The 14,955-nt window shown below is 41.2% G+C and overlaps 1 protein-coding gene across 7 annotated transcripts in view; it reads left to right on the top strand.

The window, feature by feature from the left end:
- The window catches only part of MCF2L (MCF.2 cell line derived transforming sequence like), a 153,645-nt gene that overhangs the window by 7,744 nt on the left and 130,946 nt on the right, over positions 1-14,955 (top strand). For 2 of the 7 annotated variants that reach the window (XM_084532136.1, XM_084532149.1), the window contains exon 3: positions 10,921-10,974. The exons of 4 other annotated variants lie outside the window; for them this stretch is intronic. In XM_084532136.1, the coding sequence (XP_084388262.1) occupies positions 10,921-10,974 (54 nt within the window). Of the gene's footprint in view, positions 1-9,139; positions 9,195-10,920; positions 10,975-14,955 lie in introns of those variants that run through there. One more of the 7 variants, XM_084532137.1, reaches the window with a different exon arrangement.

The raw sequence follows: 14,955 nt of genomic DNA on the forward strand, positions 1-14,955 counted from the left end.
GAGGGACTGCTAGAAAGAATCTGCTCTGGAAAGAACGACAGTGGCATAACATGGTAAATACAGCGGGCAATTGGCATGCTGTTAAAGTTGATGTGTGGTTGTTTTGCTTTAGTTCCAGTACTTGTTCAGATACTTCTCTCAGGAAAATAAGCTGCTATTTTTGTGGCTGGTAAAGAAAGCCATAGTGCCTTGCTCTGTGGAGCCAAGCACCACAGTCTTCTGGTGGGAAGAAGAGGAGAGAGAAATGCTGCTGGAGGAAAAAAAAATATATTGTTGCAGCGATGTTATTGGAGTCTTTTCACTTCTCTATTTTTGGCTTCTGTAAGCAAATGTGACGGGCCTTAGTCTCCCATGCAGCCTAATAATACTGCGGGATGGAGAGCATCTCGCTGCTCTTCTCAGTTAAACCATATGTTGCTGCAGCTGAAGTTTTAACGCCTCTGTTCCCTCCCCCTCCCTAGAAACTCATCTGCTATGCTATTGATACTGCTATATTAACAGCAATATTTTCACTGCAATGTTTTTCTAGAAGTTATAATTAAGATCAGGTCTTCCATGTGTCTGGGAGTTTGCACATTTCTGCTTGAGAACATTTTGCATCTTGCGAGGCTTAAAAGCCTAGCTTGAAAACAATAGCTGAGGGAACATGCAAAACGCAGCTCAAAGCGGAGCACAACTGAGATGGGAGCACAGAATCCTAGAATATCCTGAGCTGGAAGGGATCCACAAGGATCATCGAGTCCAACTCCTGGCTCCACACAGGATCACCCCAAAATCAGCCCATATGACTGAGAACATTGTCCAAATACTTCTTGAACTCCGGCAGGCTCAGTGCTGTGACCACTGCCCTGGGGAGCCTGTCCCAGTGCTCCACCACCCCTCCCGGTGAAGAACCTTTCCCTGATACCCAATCTGAATGCCAAAAGCCATCTGAGTTGTGTGTGCTATTGCCTCGTGGCAATTTGTGTAAGACACCATTCCCACTCTTCTCTTTAGGAGAGGCTGGAAAATAGAAAGTGCATGGAGAAAGGATGCAGTTGTGGAAGCCAATCATGAATCACTAATTTATATATATACATATATATATATCTTCAATACATCTATCACTAGTCTGTGCCTGTTACATTGTTCTGCCTGGTCAGGACTGGATTCAGGAGCGTTAACATAGCAACGTTTTTGCTTGGGGCTGTTCTCCTCTGAAGAGGTTCTCCTTGAAACAGTTGTCTCCCTTTTTGTTTGCTTGCTTGTTTGCTTTTTCCTCAGATCTATTTGGAGTATCATTATTTTTTTCACACTGTTTTTTTTTAACCTCCTGCCATGATGCTAAAGCGATAGGAAAGCAAGGGGAACCTTACAGTATTTGTGTTATAAAAAATATCCTAGTGTAATGCCTTAGGAACTGTAATTGCTGTTGTTGTAACAAACAGAAATGAGGGTGCTACAATCAAAGAATTTACAAAAACAAGAGGATTATCACGACTGCCCATGTTTTGAGGAATCAAGTATCCAGGTGATTGCTGATTCCAAAGTCTGAAGTTTCCTTGATCCAAACTTACCTGAGAAGATGTATTTGATAAGCAGAAAATATTTTCTAAGCATTTTAAATTATAAAATGGATGCATTTTTGCCATTTTAAATGATTATTAGGATTTTTATGTGAGAAATTAAAAGGCAGCTGAAAAAGTAGCTAGGCGCATATTTGGTGTGCCAAATCTAACAGTTGTAACTGTGCTGCAAAACAAATCATCAGGTGTTGCCTTCACATGCACTGGAAATGCTTCTCTGTTACATTCACATGCTCTTGGAAAGAAACATGCTTGGTATCATCTCAGGGTCTTAAATTGCATTGTTTTGCATATATAAACACCTTTCTGGTCCTGCTGGATGGCATTCATTACTGAAGTGGTCATCTTTGGATTATATACCTGTTATATCACCACTGTCTGGAATAGTTTGGTCAAGTTACATTAGTAAGACCACCAATAGCTTATCACCCCTGTCAGAAGGAGAGGGGGAAAAAACAGGCAAAACAAACAGTCTCTTAAAGGCTTATACATCCTGGCAACTCTAGTTATACCCTCAAATCCTTAATTCTCCCACTGCCACCAGCCACAACTGTATAAATAAAACATTTTGGTAGTAATGTATGAGAGGAACACTGTAGGTGTTCATTATTGTAATTACACTGTTTCAAATTAAGTGACTCTATTCAGAAAAGCAATAGCTAATGCTGTTTGGATCAAGTCCATTCTATTCCTTGATGTCTACAAATACAACCTTTTAAAAGGCTTAACTAAAAAATAAGAGATAGAAGATGACATCTGAGAATCTGATTCTGCTGGTAGCAAAAAGAGTGACAGGATTAAATCATGGTGTTTCTGGGGAGAAAACACAATATATGCATACATTTATGCAATATATTGGCAAGATTCCTTTATTCTTGGAACTGTTTCACATTGCCCAAGATGTTCTATCATACTTGAAATCTTATTGGGATTTTAATTTTAATCTGCAAGGCTTTTCACATTACTCCATACCTCAAGCAACTCCCTGATGGAAAGCTTTTCCAGCGGATTACTTACAAGCTAGATTAATACAGCTAACCGGTGTATGTGGGTAATGAGGCTGTGAATATCGTACCAAGTATTGCTGGTGGGCTTTTCTTGCATAAGCAAGAAAAGTTTGTCAAGACAAAATTTGTGATGTGGTCAGAGATTTCTGTTTTAGAATTCCGCATGCAGCTGCAAAGAGACTGCTTTTTTCCAGGAGTGACAACATCGTGGTGTAATCTGATCAACATTGGTACGTCTTCTGTGGAACAAAGATGGTGTTAAAAACTTTGGAAGCTGTCTGCACAGATGCTACATTGCCCGTGACCTTTCTTGTCTTTAAAAATAAAATGATGGGGAGTCCCTAAGCTGTAATATACAAGCCTCTTAGAGATACATGGTCCTGCATAGAGCTGGGAGCTATCGCTGTCACTGTGGTGACTGATGTAATGCTCAAGGGGGAACTCAGATTTATTTTTTCTTATTTTTGGTGAATGTAAAACAGAGATTACTCTAACTGTTGGCAGAGAAGAGTGTTTGGCACGACACTTCTCTTCACCTGCCAGGTGGCAGTGGGTTGGCATTGAAGGACTGGCTGGATTTTCCTTTGGGATCTTTCAAGTATATCCGTGTTGAGCTTTCTGTTTGGCACTCGTAGTTCGATAAGAGGTGCACGTCCAAATAGGATATAGCATATATTCTGTGTGCACAGTTTGTATTTCTCACTTTTCAAGGCTATTTACTTACAGCAGAACCCAGTTTTATAAACAGATCTCTTTACAGGTCCGTTCCTTTCCTGTCAGACTCAGCACATGTGTCTGAGCAAATGTTTGTATATGTTTATTAGCTAAAAGTCCTGCTTCTTACTAAAACTGAATTTCTATTGAAGGAGTTGAACTCCTCAAAATTAGACATGTTTAAATCCAATTGGAATAACCTACCTAACAACATGAAAAGGAGAACATTTGCATGGTGAACTTCATCTGTTTTGTGTTTCTGCTTCAAGTAATAGAGCAATGAAATCCCAGCTTGATTAAAATCGGCAGGAGTCTAGTCAGGATTTCCATCTAAGTCTTGAGCTGTGCAGGTTAACCAGCCTCTTAACTGAAATTAATATTAAGCATCTTACTCTAATTCCTTCTTCCCTGGGAATTACTGCAAATATGGAATATATTAAAATAAATTCTTGCTCAGCTAGCGGCATTCAGCTCGAGAAGTTAGAGCAGAAAAGCTCTATTAGTGTGAAAAGGCACTGCCAGCTGAAAAATGAGCTGCAGGGAGGTATTTCTGTAATGTCAGCAATAACTTTGAGAGTGTGTGTGCTAGTATGTGTGCCTATATATGCATATAATTCAGTGCCACACATGATGAATTTCCATGGCATTGCAGAATCATGGGATCATCTAGGTTGGAAAAGACCTTTAATATCATAATGTCCAACCATTAACCTGACTTTGTGGGTCCTATCACTACACCATGTCCCTTGGTGCTACATCTACATGTCTCTTAAACACCTAAACACCTCTTGTGAATGGCTGCCAGCCAGACTCAGCTCCGTTCACTGTGGCAGTTTGAGCCCAGCCACCCAGCCAGTTCTTCACCCAGCAAACACCTCCCACCAGACCAGGTTGCCCACAGCCCCATCCAGCCTGGCCTTGAGCACCTCCAGGGATGGGGCAGCCACAGCTCCTCTGGGCAGCCTGTGCCAGTGCCTCACCACCCTCAGGGTGAACAATTTCTTCCTAATGTTTAATCGAAATCTCCCCTCTTTTAGTTTAAAGCCATTAGTCATTGTCCTATCACTGCACTCCCTGACAAGGAGTCCCTCCCCAGCTTTCCTGTAGTCCCCATTAGGAACTGGAAGGCTGCTGTAAGGTCTCCCCGGAGCCTTCTCTTCTCTGGGCTGAAACCATCAGTCAGCTGGGATTTCCCTGGTTAGCCACGTCTGTTGGCAAATTATTGAAAGCCAGCACTTCTGCCAGTGACTACAGTACCCTTCCTTCCTTCCTTCTTTCCTTTCTTCCTTCCTTCCTTGGCCAGGCCACCAAGATAATCTTCAAGAACCTGTTGTACCATCTGTAGCTGTAGTGAAGGCATGAAAGCATCTTTAATTTTTCTTTGAATTTCCCAGAGCTGGGAAGGATTTTAGGAGTTTTTCCAAGTTCTGTACGCAGCATTGTTGCACTTCTACTTTCTAAATTTGGAGTTTTCAGAAGTGCCAGCATAATCATGTTGAGTAGTGAGGTAAGAAATTATTCTCTAGCAATATTCCACGAGTGAAAACTAATTCAACTTTCTTGCATTTCTATATTTTCATGTTATATAGTTATAGATGTCTTGCCATTTACTCTCCAGAGGAAGCAGTAACATTTAATTTCTTGTTGAAATTAATAGCTTTTATGATACTTCTGTATGTAATGAAACTCTCTCTTTTGATTTAAATCATGCTTTCACTTTTCAGATATTCTCCATGCAAGAAGAAATATTAAATAGTTGATGACACCAAAGTAAGAAAGCTTTGTCAATTCTGTTTAGTCCCTGACATAAATACCTTCGTGCTTATGTTGCCTCAGGTGGCTCTAAAGGAATTGGAGAAGTGGCTAAGCAGAAGTGTAATTGAAATTCAGCAGGGGTTATGCATCTAACCTGCTTAGGCTTTCCGTAAATCCCATTTTTCTGCATCCGTAGGCAGTGGATATCGGCGTAAAGCTGCTTGATTATAATATCCAAACAAGCAAAAAACAAATTCTGTTGTAGAAACTGACTTACCATGCTGACAGGGTAATGCATGACCCTAGACATGCCTGGAGATGTGCCTCCTGCCTACTGAAGAGCAGTCACCTGGCACGTTTAAAGTGCTTTCCCTCGCTCCTAAGGCCATGAAGATGAGGTTGTGAATATTTACCTTAGGACTTGCACAGGTGCAGCAGAAACCATCCGAGCTATGAGTTGTCTCGTGCTGCCTTCATGTCTTTCAGCATCACCTACACGTCCTCAGGGTAAAAAGCAGTGGGTTAGATTGATCAACTGGCTTCCAGCTGGCCCATTTATTAGGGAAATGAATTGCTTTGCCTCTGTGCTAGGCAATACCCAGATTAGATTTTGGGTTCGCTTGCTGCCTCTGGCTCTGGGGAATTTCTCAGGGCTGTTTCATGCAGACAGTGAAACAGATACTCAGATTTGCTGGACTTAGTGCACGCTCATCGAGTGTTTAAAAAGTCAGACTGTCTCTACATAGAAGAGCAGTTTGATAACATAAATATTGGAAAACAGTGAGATAAATTATGTACATTTTTCAAGTCTATTTTTGCATTTTGTTGTGATTACCACAAGTGTCTATGTCCAAAAAGTAACGTATGTAGAAACCTTCCTGCTGTTGAAAATACACAGCTATCAGGGAACTCCCTTTCTGCATTATTCCCAGGTACAAACTGCAGCCTAGATGCATACGGCCACGTTTCTTGGCTGTTGAAAATTATGCTGGTTTAGAGTTGACTAAAATTGGTTAAACAGCCAGCTGTCAAGGGGAAACCCAAAGCTGAAAGATAGAGTGTTTGTTTTAATTGCTAGGGGCTAAAGAGAGTTTATTTAATTTGGGCTTGCAAGGTAAGTTACTCGGTGCACAGCTTTATTTTCTCAGCTCAGCTTATCAGATCTGCTTAAGCCTGTTTGTTGATCGTAAGGTGTGTTAGAAAAATTGTGGTTCTTTAAAATTAGTTGTTGCACATAGTTAAACTGTTGAATGATTGTAGTCTTCACATGTCATCTAAACCGATTGTTGAACAGTTCAATACATTTTCCATTGACTGTTATTAAACAACTTCTTATGTGGAGGGAGGTAACGAAAACTGATTTTGCATCTGGAGTCGGTCAGTGTAAGCTCACAGCTGTCAAATTGGCCTGCCCTGTTTTGCAAAGGCTTATCTGGGGAAATGTGCTTCTGCTAATTACTACACGTGTGGAGCAAGGGGAGCCCTGCTGCGGGTGTGACTTCCACCCAACCATCACCTTGGTGCGGAGCTGCTGCGCTGGAAATGATGGATTGGCCCGGTGTCCTTTTGGGAAAGCAGCAGCAGAAAATAAGATGCCTGGGATTAACTGCTGCTGAGGAGAGCAGCCCAAAAGGTGAAGTTCCCAGAGAAAGCACATCGGTATTGTTTCTGCTGAGGTTTCTGGCAGGTAGGGAATGGGTCCTTGAAAAGCTAGGCAGCCTTCCCAGCAGCTGCTGTTTCCAGTAAGGCATGGAGATACATCCATGAGATTATGTGTGTGCAGAAAAGGTATTAGGGACCTTTATAGTGCTGCTAGGGCTTGCCAAAAAATTGAAGTGGACCACAGCTAGTGGGCCTAGAAGCAGAATCAGCTCTCCTAATGCAGCCCCAAAACCTCTTCGCTATCAGTGTATACACAGAGTTTTTTCTTCCCACAAAAAATCCTGAAAGTTTCCTTTTCTACATGAGCAGGGCTTAAAGGCAGAGGAGTGGGGAAAAATTCTGCAGAAATGCCCCATTGCACATGTTAAGGATGTTGTTTAACTATTTTTTTTCCCTCCTTTTTAGTGCTTATTTTGAGAAACACCTTTCCTTGTAGAACATGCACCCTGTCGTAATTTATTGTATAGAAATTTGCCGTTCATTGGTGCACTCCTGTGCAGCTCCAGCTCTGAACAACAGCACCGTGTAGCACACTGTGCACTCCGGCATATTTAATTTCACAGAAGTTGGCTGCGCCTGCCCTTTTCACCGCTACAAAGTGTATTTACATAAGAAGGCTGTAAATGAGGTTCTGGAAGGTATCAGAATGGGCCATATGCGTGCAGCCAGGCCTGGTCCCGGAGGGAGCAGGTGGGTTATTCTCCTGTTTTACCGACTGGAAGGGTGCCAGCAGGGATGCTGGGTTGGCTTTGGCTGCTCTGGGTTGTGCTCTCTGCTTCCAGGAGTATTTATACAGCTAATAAATAATTGCTCGAGATGTGAAGCATGATCAGCGCTTGGAGTGGGGATCCTCTTCTCTGATTGCGTGGGGAAAGGAGAAGGATTTGTGTAGCTGCACGAAGCCAGGCAAGGACTGTGACTGTGAATCCTGGTCTGGATGTGTGCCAGTCAGCAGGCAGAAGCAATGCCAGTCTCTGCAGTGGGGCAGGAGGGATGAAATTGAGCCTTTGGTCGTTGTCTTTGGCTTACTTAGATGCAGCTTGCTAGACATTTAGGTTGTTGCCTATACCTCTCACAAGGTATCCAATCTTCATGTACTCCACTTAGGAAATTTAGACACCTGGCTCTGACCAGTGGAGGAAGACCAATGCTGGGCATCATAAGGCCAAAATCCTTTGGGATCCCTGTCCTTAGCCTTTAGTATGTTCACATAAGATCATCTTGTTCCCTGTGACGTTTTCAAGAACTCTTGTTTGGTCTGAGCTGGCTGGCTATTAGTTACTGCTAATATTTTTTACTCTGCTAGTTGTTTAACAAAGAGGGAAAACGGGCTGAAAGAGCAAAAATGAGTATAATAAAATTTACTGCACAAGCTTGGAGATTGTTTGAATATTTCTACTGGCAAAATTCCTGCCCGTGGCTCTGTTAGCCCAGTGTAGCTAATATTCCTAGAAGATACAATAAAAATATGTGGTCTCCAGATGACAACAATAAGTCACTGCTGTTTTATTAATCTATCTTATTGTTGGGTTTGTTTTCTTTTTGGAGGGGCGAATGTAGAGCAAACACACACTTCAAACTTCTGTTCTTTTCAGCTCAGGTTTTGCAGTGACCGCGATGCAAAAATACATAGAGAGAGGTGCTGTAAATGTTTTCTGCTTCTGTGCCTGGCCCCTTAATCTCTTTACGTAGATTGAATCTTGCCCCTTCGTGTCCAGTAGATGTTGCTGTTGAATCACCAACACTGAAAGAGGAGGTCTGGTGCTTTATACAGACAAAAGAGGTCTAATTAAAAAAGAAATGCAGCGTCTACTGGTCTTTGCATTTACATATGCCACCTTGGGAATTTGCTGTTTAAATGAGAAGTAACCATTACATCTAACACAATTACAGGTTTAATGTCATGTGCTGGAAAGTGATTTTCTAGCCTGCATCTCCGTTACGGTTGTACTAAATATTTATATTTTGTACTGTCATTATAAGGAGCCTGAATCATGTCAGTGTTGGTGATACTTCTACAGCATGAGGCAGTTTTGCAAAGCTATTCCATACGGTAAGGGTAAGCATTCCCTCAGCCTCTCCGGGTCAGCATTTGTCCCTTGGAAGCTGGGGCATTGCCAAGCTGTTGGATTTTAAACATTCGGTCTGGCCTTCTGCCAGAGTTTTGGGGAGTAGTTTGTTATTGATTAGAATGAATGTGTGAGCAAAATACTGAGTAAGCAACTAATCTCGCTGCTGAATTTTCTTTTGCAACGACATGGGAAAGCATCTGCAGCTACTGGTTTCCTTGGAAACAGACTCGCTGCAAAAGCTAAATGCACTGCACTAAATCTGTCAATTTTACTGCGTTTGGGAAGAGTTTGACGTGCACGCTTGGACCTTTTCACCACGTTTGTTGCTCAAAAGCTGCGGCATTTGTGCCGTCCTCACATAAAACACGTGATCAAAGGAGATGTGCTGCATGCTTTGGATTTCGGACAGAACAACAAAGGTTGGTATTTACAAAAGTAAACATGGGCAGTGTTTATATGTATATATTTTACAGCATCTACTTTCCTGCACACTTATTATTAAAGCCTTGTATTTTGAGCTCAATGCTATTTTTTGCATATTGCAATCTTAGCTGGTTTTTGGAGATCAGGGAGCTGCTGAAAGTAATTGCTAGTACATTTGCCTCATAATAGGATTTTGGCAGGACATTGAATGTATTAAATAAACTACAAATAAAGCCAATGTGGGATACATATATGTGTTGTCACAGAAGAGTATTTTTGTTCTGGCTGTGGCAGGGGTATGATTTCATATATTGTGTTGGGATGTTTTAGTGGTGTTTATGATTAGCTTCAACAGTTCAAGCCAAAACCAAATCTGTGCAACAGTGTGGTTTGCGCGGTTATATCAGGAAGAATTTAAGACTTTTATTTAATTTAAGACTCATTATTGGCTTTATGAAAGAGACGTTACGTTAAGCGAGCACTAAATGAGTATTAAATTGTTTTTGACAGGTATCTTTGCCATAGTTCATGTGAGTAACTGGGTCGCAAGCACGTGAGGTAGAAGTCCCATTTGTGACTGTCTTTCTGGTAGTAAAATGGTTTCCTGCATATACTGGGAAAATATCATATAGCACCGAGAAGGCTGTGCTGTACAGAAAAGCAATTTTAACCCATGTTGACAAAATGTTGGCTGTAGCTTGGCAAATATTAGACACATCTGGCAGTGATTCCATAGTGGGATTGCTTTCTCAAATTGTCTTTAAATTGTTTCATGAACTCCTTTTTCTCTCTAAAATGGGGTAGCTGTCCATGTGAAACTATATGTAAGCCTAGTTGTTAGGTCCTTTGCATTTAGGATTTTACTCACGAGTATTTATCAGTCTTTGTTTCTGCCCCCCACAGATAACGTTGCCTGTCTTGGCTGAGGTGGATCTATTTAAACAAATCTCTCTCTATAAGGGACTGGAAGGAGAAGTTTCCATGGATTTTCTTTTATTGCTATTTGCTTTGGGTGCTCTAGGCTACTAATATTGCAGTAGAATACAGAGTACAGCGTGCTCTGGATACAAATTCAGCTTATTGGAGGGCTGGGGATGTGGGGAGAGCAGGCAGATACACTGACTTTTCCATAAGAAACTAGTCTTTAGTTTTAAATGCCCTATTTCACAAATGGCAGGAGGAGAGGAAGGACAGGGACAGAAGGAGAGTGGAATTATGTCACCTGTTACCCGTGATCTCTTTTCTGCACACTGTCCTTCCCCTCCTTATTGTCGCCACACAATTAAAAACCTCAGAAATGAATGTAAAAATATTGACTCCGTTGTAAAGCAAACAGTGCAGTTCCGTGAACAAACGCTGCCTAATCCCACGAAAGCAGGAAAATACAAGTTGAAGCGTTATCAGAACTACTGCCACTTTTTGAAAGCTCTTTGTCTGTGCTCTCTTACCACGCCGCTGCTGCTGACTCTGCCAGATGTCCCACTCGCACACGCGTGTGGCAGCAAGGAGAAATCGGATATTTAGAAAGATGAAACGAGATAACAGTTTTTACTGGTAATATTGTGTTATGGAGAGATTTTGGGTAGTTAGATATCTGTCTAATGTATTTGATAACGTCACTGCAAGCGTTATTTGATAGGTTACTTATTTTTATGCATTTCTTTTCTTTTTACCCAGCAGAGCCTTCCAACCAAAGCTACTTGTCAATTTTTACCGTTTTAGCAGGTGCTCCTGGTAATGGCAGGTCCAGCTGTGCTAATAACCATGGGTGCCAAGGTGACTATTTCATTAATGCCTTGCTCAGTCTCTTTAAAGGGTCTGTCAAGGTCGTGGAGGAAGTAAATGGCTTTTAGAGCAATGCTAATGCAGATCAGCCTCTAGGGAGACTAGAGACTTTTTTTTTTTTTCCTTTGGGGTGTGTTGTTGTGGTATAGCTCAAGTTTCAAGCGTTGCCTTCCAGTGCATGCTATCTGCCATCCTCAGGCCTCCTCTACACACTGCCTGTTGCAATCACAGCTTTTAAATTACGTTTCATAATTCCTGCCTCTACTGATTTATTGGCGATACGCATCTCTGAAAATGCTCTTCCTCTTGCATGCACGGGTGGGAATGGTGAAGAGGATCAAAATGTTCCCATTCAGAGATCCAGGCATTGCCACAAAGTGTACAGGAACATGACTGGAGGCTGATCCATCATATATTTGCTGTCTTGTAAAGGGAAATACAGTACAATAATTCCTTATTTCCTTGAAATCTCTTCTAGGCCTAACACCCTGACAACAATCATAGTACAACACTAATGACAAATATATGACTGTGTACAATGAAATAATGCGAGGTGCTTTCTTTTTTTGCCTGACGCCTTTGTGTATTTTTCTTTTACTTTCTTGGACATTTTTGTGGACTTCTGAATTTTTCATTAAGTTGTAAATTTTTTATATTGTAAATAACACCTGACTGGAATCAGATCAAACCCAGCAATACAGGCAAGCCCTTTGAATTGAGATATCCAAGTTCTGGGAGTCTGTCTCAGTGTGCATTCAGCTAGGAGTGTTTGAGGAAACTCTGTCAAATATTACAGTTAAATCGTCATGTAGTAGCTATATCTGATGAGCAAACACAGGTGGGTAAACTGCATTAGAAGTACATGACGTGACTGCACAGATGCTCTGCTGAGGCTCTACGTTGGTGAGCTTGAAAGCTGAAGGATCAAGTCATTGTCAGCGTGTTGAAACCGGTCTGATAAAGAGCTCTGACAGCAGAACTTTGCTAAAAGAAAACTTGTAGAACTTGAGAAATGCTGTGAACACAGAACACGAAATTTTGAGTAAATCTCATTTCAATATTTTAGTCTCTTAAAACATGACATGACTTAATAGACAACTAAGAACAGCGTGATTAAACTGCTATTAAGAATACCAGTGTTTAAAATATTGTCATGTACCAGTTGGTGCATCACAGAGGTTATTAATTACCAGCAACTGTGCAGCTGACTTGACAGCATAGAAGCAGACATGCCTGATGAGCTGGAGGAGCCAAGCTGGAGCAAGGAATTGTGTACCGTGCTCTGGATATGAGTCCCTCTGAGAGCCAATCCCTCTGTCTTAATCTTTGTGGATTTATGTAGCTAGCTCTTGATTGCAGTTGTGATCAACTCAACTCAAAAGATATTTTTTCCCAGTTATCCAGACATTATAAAGCTTAAAAATGATTGAAACTGGAGCCCATGCAAGCTCTTATGTGTAGTAAATAGTTTGTCAAAGCACATTTTTTACTGCGTTTTAAAGACAAAGTAAATGAAAATAAAGGAACATTGCATTAAGCTTGTCACTGAAAAAAGCAATGTTTGTTATTGATTGGAAATAGCTTTAAGGTGTGTGGGGGTAAAAAGCGATAGCAGCATGTAATCGAAATAATAAAGACATTTACACGTGTGCTTACCTGAGAGAAGATTTCATGCTCTGGCTCTGAAACATTTCTCTTTCAAAAGCAGTAACTATTCAGAAGCACAGTCTTTAAGGAAAACTAACAGCAGTACTGTCGGGAGCCCACCAGAGCACAGGTTTGATCTTTGTTTCAAGCAGAAAACATGACAGGGCTGTGTGGATGTGGCTTACAATGTAAAGAAGCTTAGGCATTTTCCTTTCTGCCAGCTTTACTGTAGTGAAAGCAGAGAAATAAATTGAAGAGTAGTTTGCCCGTCTCACAACGTATGGTGGAGACCACCTCCCAGGAAAAGTCACTTTATTTTTCCCAGTTTGGGAAGTAGCATCTTCTGTGATGCCTATCAAATGGGAAAAAAAAAACAATGGGATCTGAAAATGTTCACTCTTTCATATGCCAAGTATGAAGACAAATCATTGTGAACTGGAAATAGTGATTTTTTTGCATGTCAAGATATTAAAAAGTTGTAATTGTCTGCAAAAGCCTTTCCTTAGAGGCATTTTTTTGCCTACCTGGAATCTCCTGCCACTTCTGAGGAGATCTGGCCTGGGCTTTCTTTCCTGCATTAAGCATCTGCCAACACCAAAGACCAGACTAAGAACAGAACGGAACAGGCCAGCTGGAAGGGACCTACAAAGATTGAGTCCAACTGATCATCCTCTTCATCCATCTTCTAACCAAAAGTTACGGCATGTTATTGAGGGCACTGCCCAAATGCCTGCTGAACACTGACAGGCATCGGGCATCAACCACGTCTCCAGGAAGCCTGTTCCAGGGTTTGACTCAAATGTCCAAATGGTTTGACCAAATGTCCAGCCTGAACCCCTCTTGTAATGCTATTTTATTTACTAAAGACTATATTCTATAAAATCGACTGTGGCATTAGCTTGTTAAGGAGATGAACACAGTGAAGTTTAAGCTCTGTTGTAAAAGCCACAAGGGAACCATTGAAGGAAGTGGGGTGAGGGTAAATGATCAGCGAGTCTTGTGCAGGGCTTGGCCTCTACAGCTGCAACATTTGGGGTTGTTAGAAATTATTGTCTTGTTCCTGAATGCTTTTTGAAACTTAATTTTTTCTGTTCTGCATCAGGACGAAGCCAAGACCTTTAGTGGTGCTTGGGGTGCAGTCCAGGAGAGGCTGCCTTGGGGTAGGACTGATGCCTGAGATCAGCCAGACCACACCAGCTGGATTGTCCCATGTCCTAGGTGCTTTGCTCTTCTGAAAAGGGAAAGGCTTTCTGTGACTAGAAAGCTCCAGTGAACGCTACGTTTTTAAAGCTGTGGAAGTGGAGTAAAGGCAGTAAAAGTTTAAGATAGGACCCATTAATAAAGGAAGTTCAGAATTAAAGCTGACATCTTTCTACTCCGTCCTTCCTCTGTGACACAACTTGTCAGCCTGTTCCTCGGGGGGAAGCTCTTCACTTTTATTCTGTGCAATCAAATTGAATGGTCCTGGAAATATCCTGCTTTTTTTTTTCTTCTGAATACCTTTTAGATTACTGACTGTATGTGAAATTAGCAATTATAAGTGACAGCTCTGTATCACATCTCGTTACCGTCATTTGCTGGGAATGTTTTAAATCAGCCCTGCCTCTTGAATGGCAGAGCTAATGAACTGGTGTGTGCGCGGCCAGCTCTTTTGAAAGAGTGGTTTTACAAACTGGGGCACGTAGTAAGATTTGAACTTTTCCTAATACTCCGAATCTGAACACACACACACACACACACACACAAAAAAAAAAAAAAAAAAAAGGATTTGAAGATTTAAATCTAATGCTTTATACAAGTCCTCAAAATCCTTGAGCTTTAAAAAAAATATTGGAAGGATTTTCTTCAGTAGAAATTAATTTTATGACTCCTCGCCCCGTATTTCCTCCAGCGTGGCAGAAGAGTCTTCTGGATTGATTTCATTTCTGCATGCAAATACGAAATGCTAACACTGAGGTAAAATGTGACCGTGGCATCTCTGCATCCTAATTCTATTACTTATTTAATTCTCTCAGTACCTTTCAATATTTGCTTGCTTTTTTAAACCAGAACTCGTTTATTTCCACCTTTTTTTTTTTCTATGTTTGAAGTACCATAGTTTCATTGTATTGTTTTTTTTTGGGGGGGTTAGAATACAATTTCCCTTGTGTGGCCTTTCCTTTAACCATACATACCAGTGGAATTGTCCTGAGAAAGAAAACAACCTAACAATATTTCATTTCCTTCCACATTCATTATACAGTGAGTTCTTTCCCCATTCACCTATGTGCTTCCTACCTTTGGTCTTCCTCCTCCAGAAAACACATCCCTCATCTATAAATACAT

The sequence above is a fragment of the Aythya ferina genome, assembly GCF_964211825.1.
Source record: "Aythya ferina genome assembly, chromosome: 1".
In the NCBI taxonomy this organism is placed as follows: Eukaryota; Metazoa; Chordata; class Aves; order Anseriformes; family Anatidae; genus Aythya; species Aythya ferina.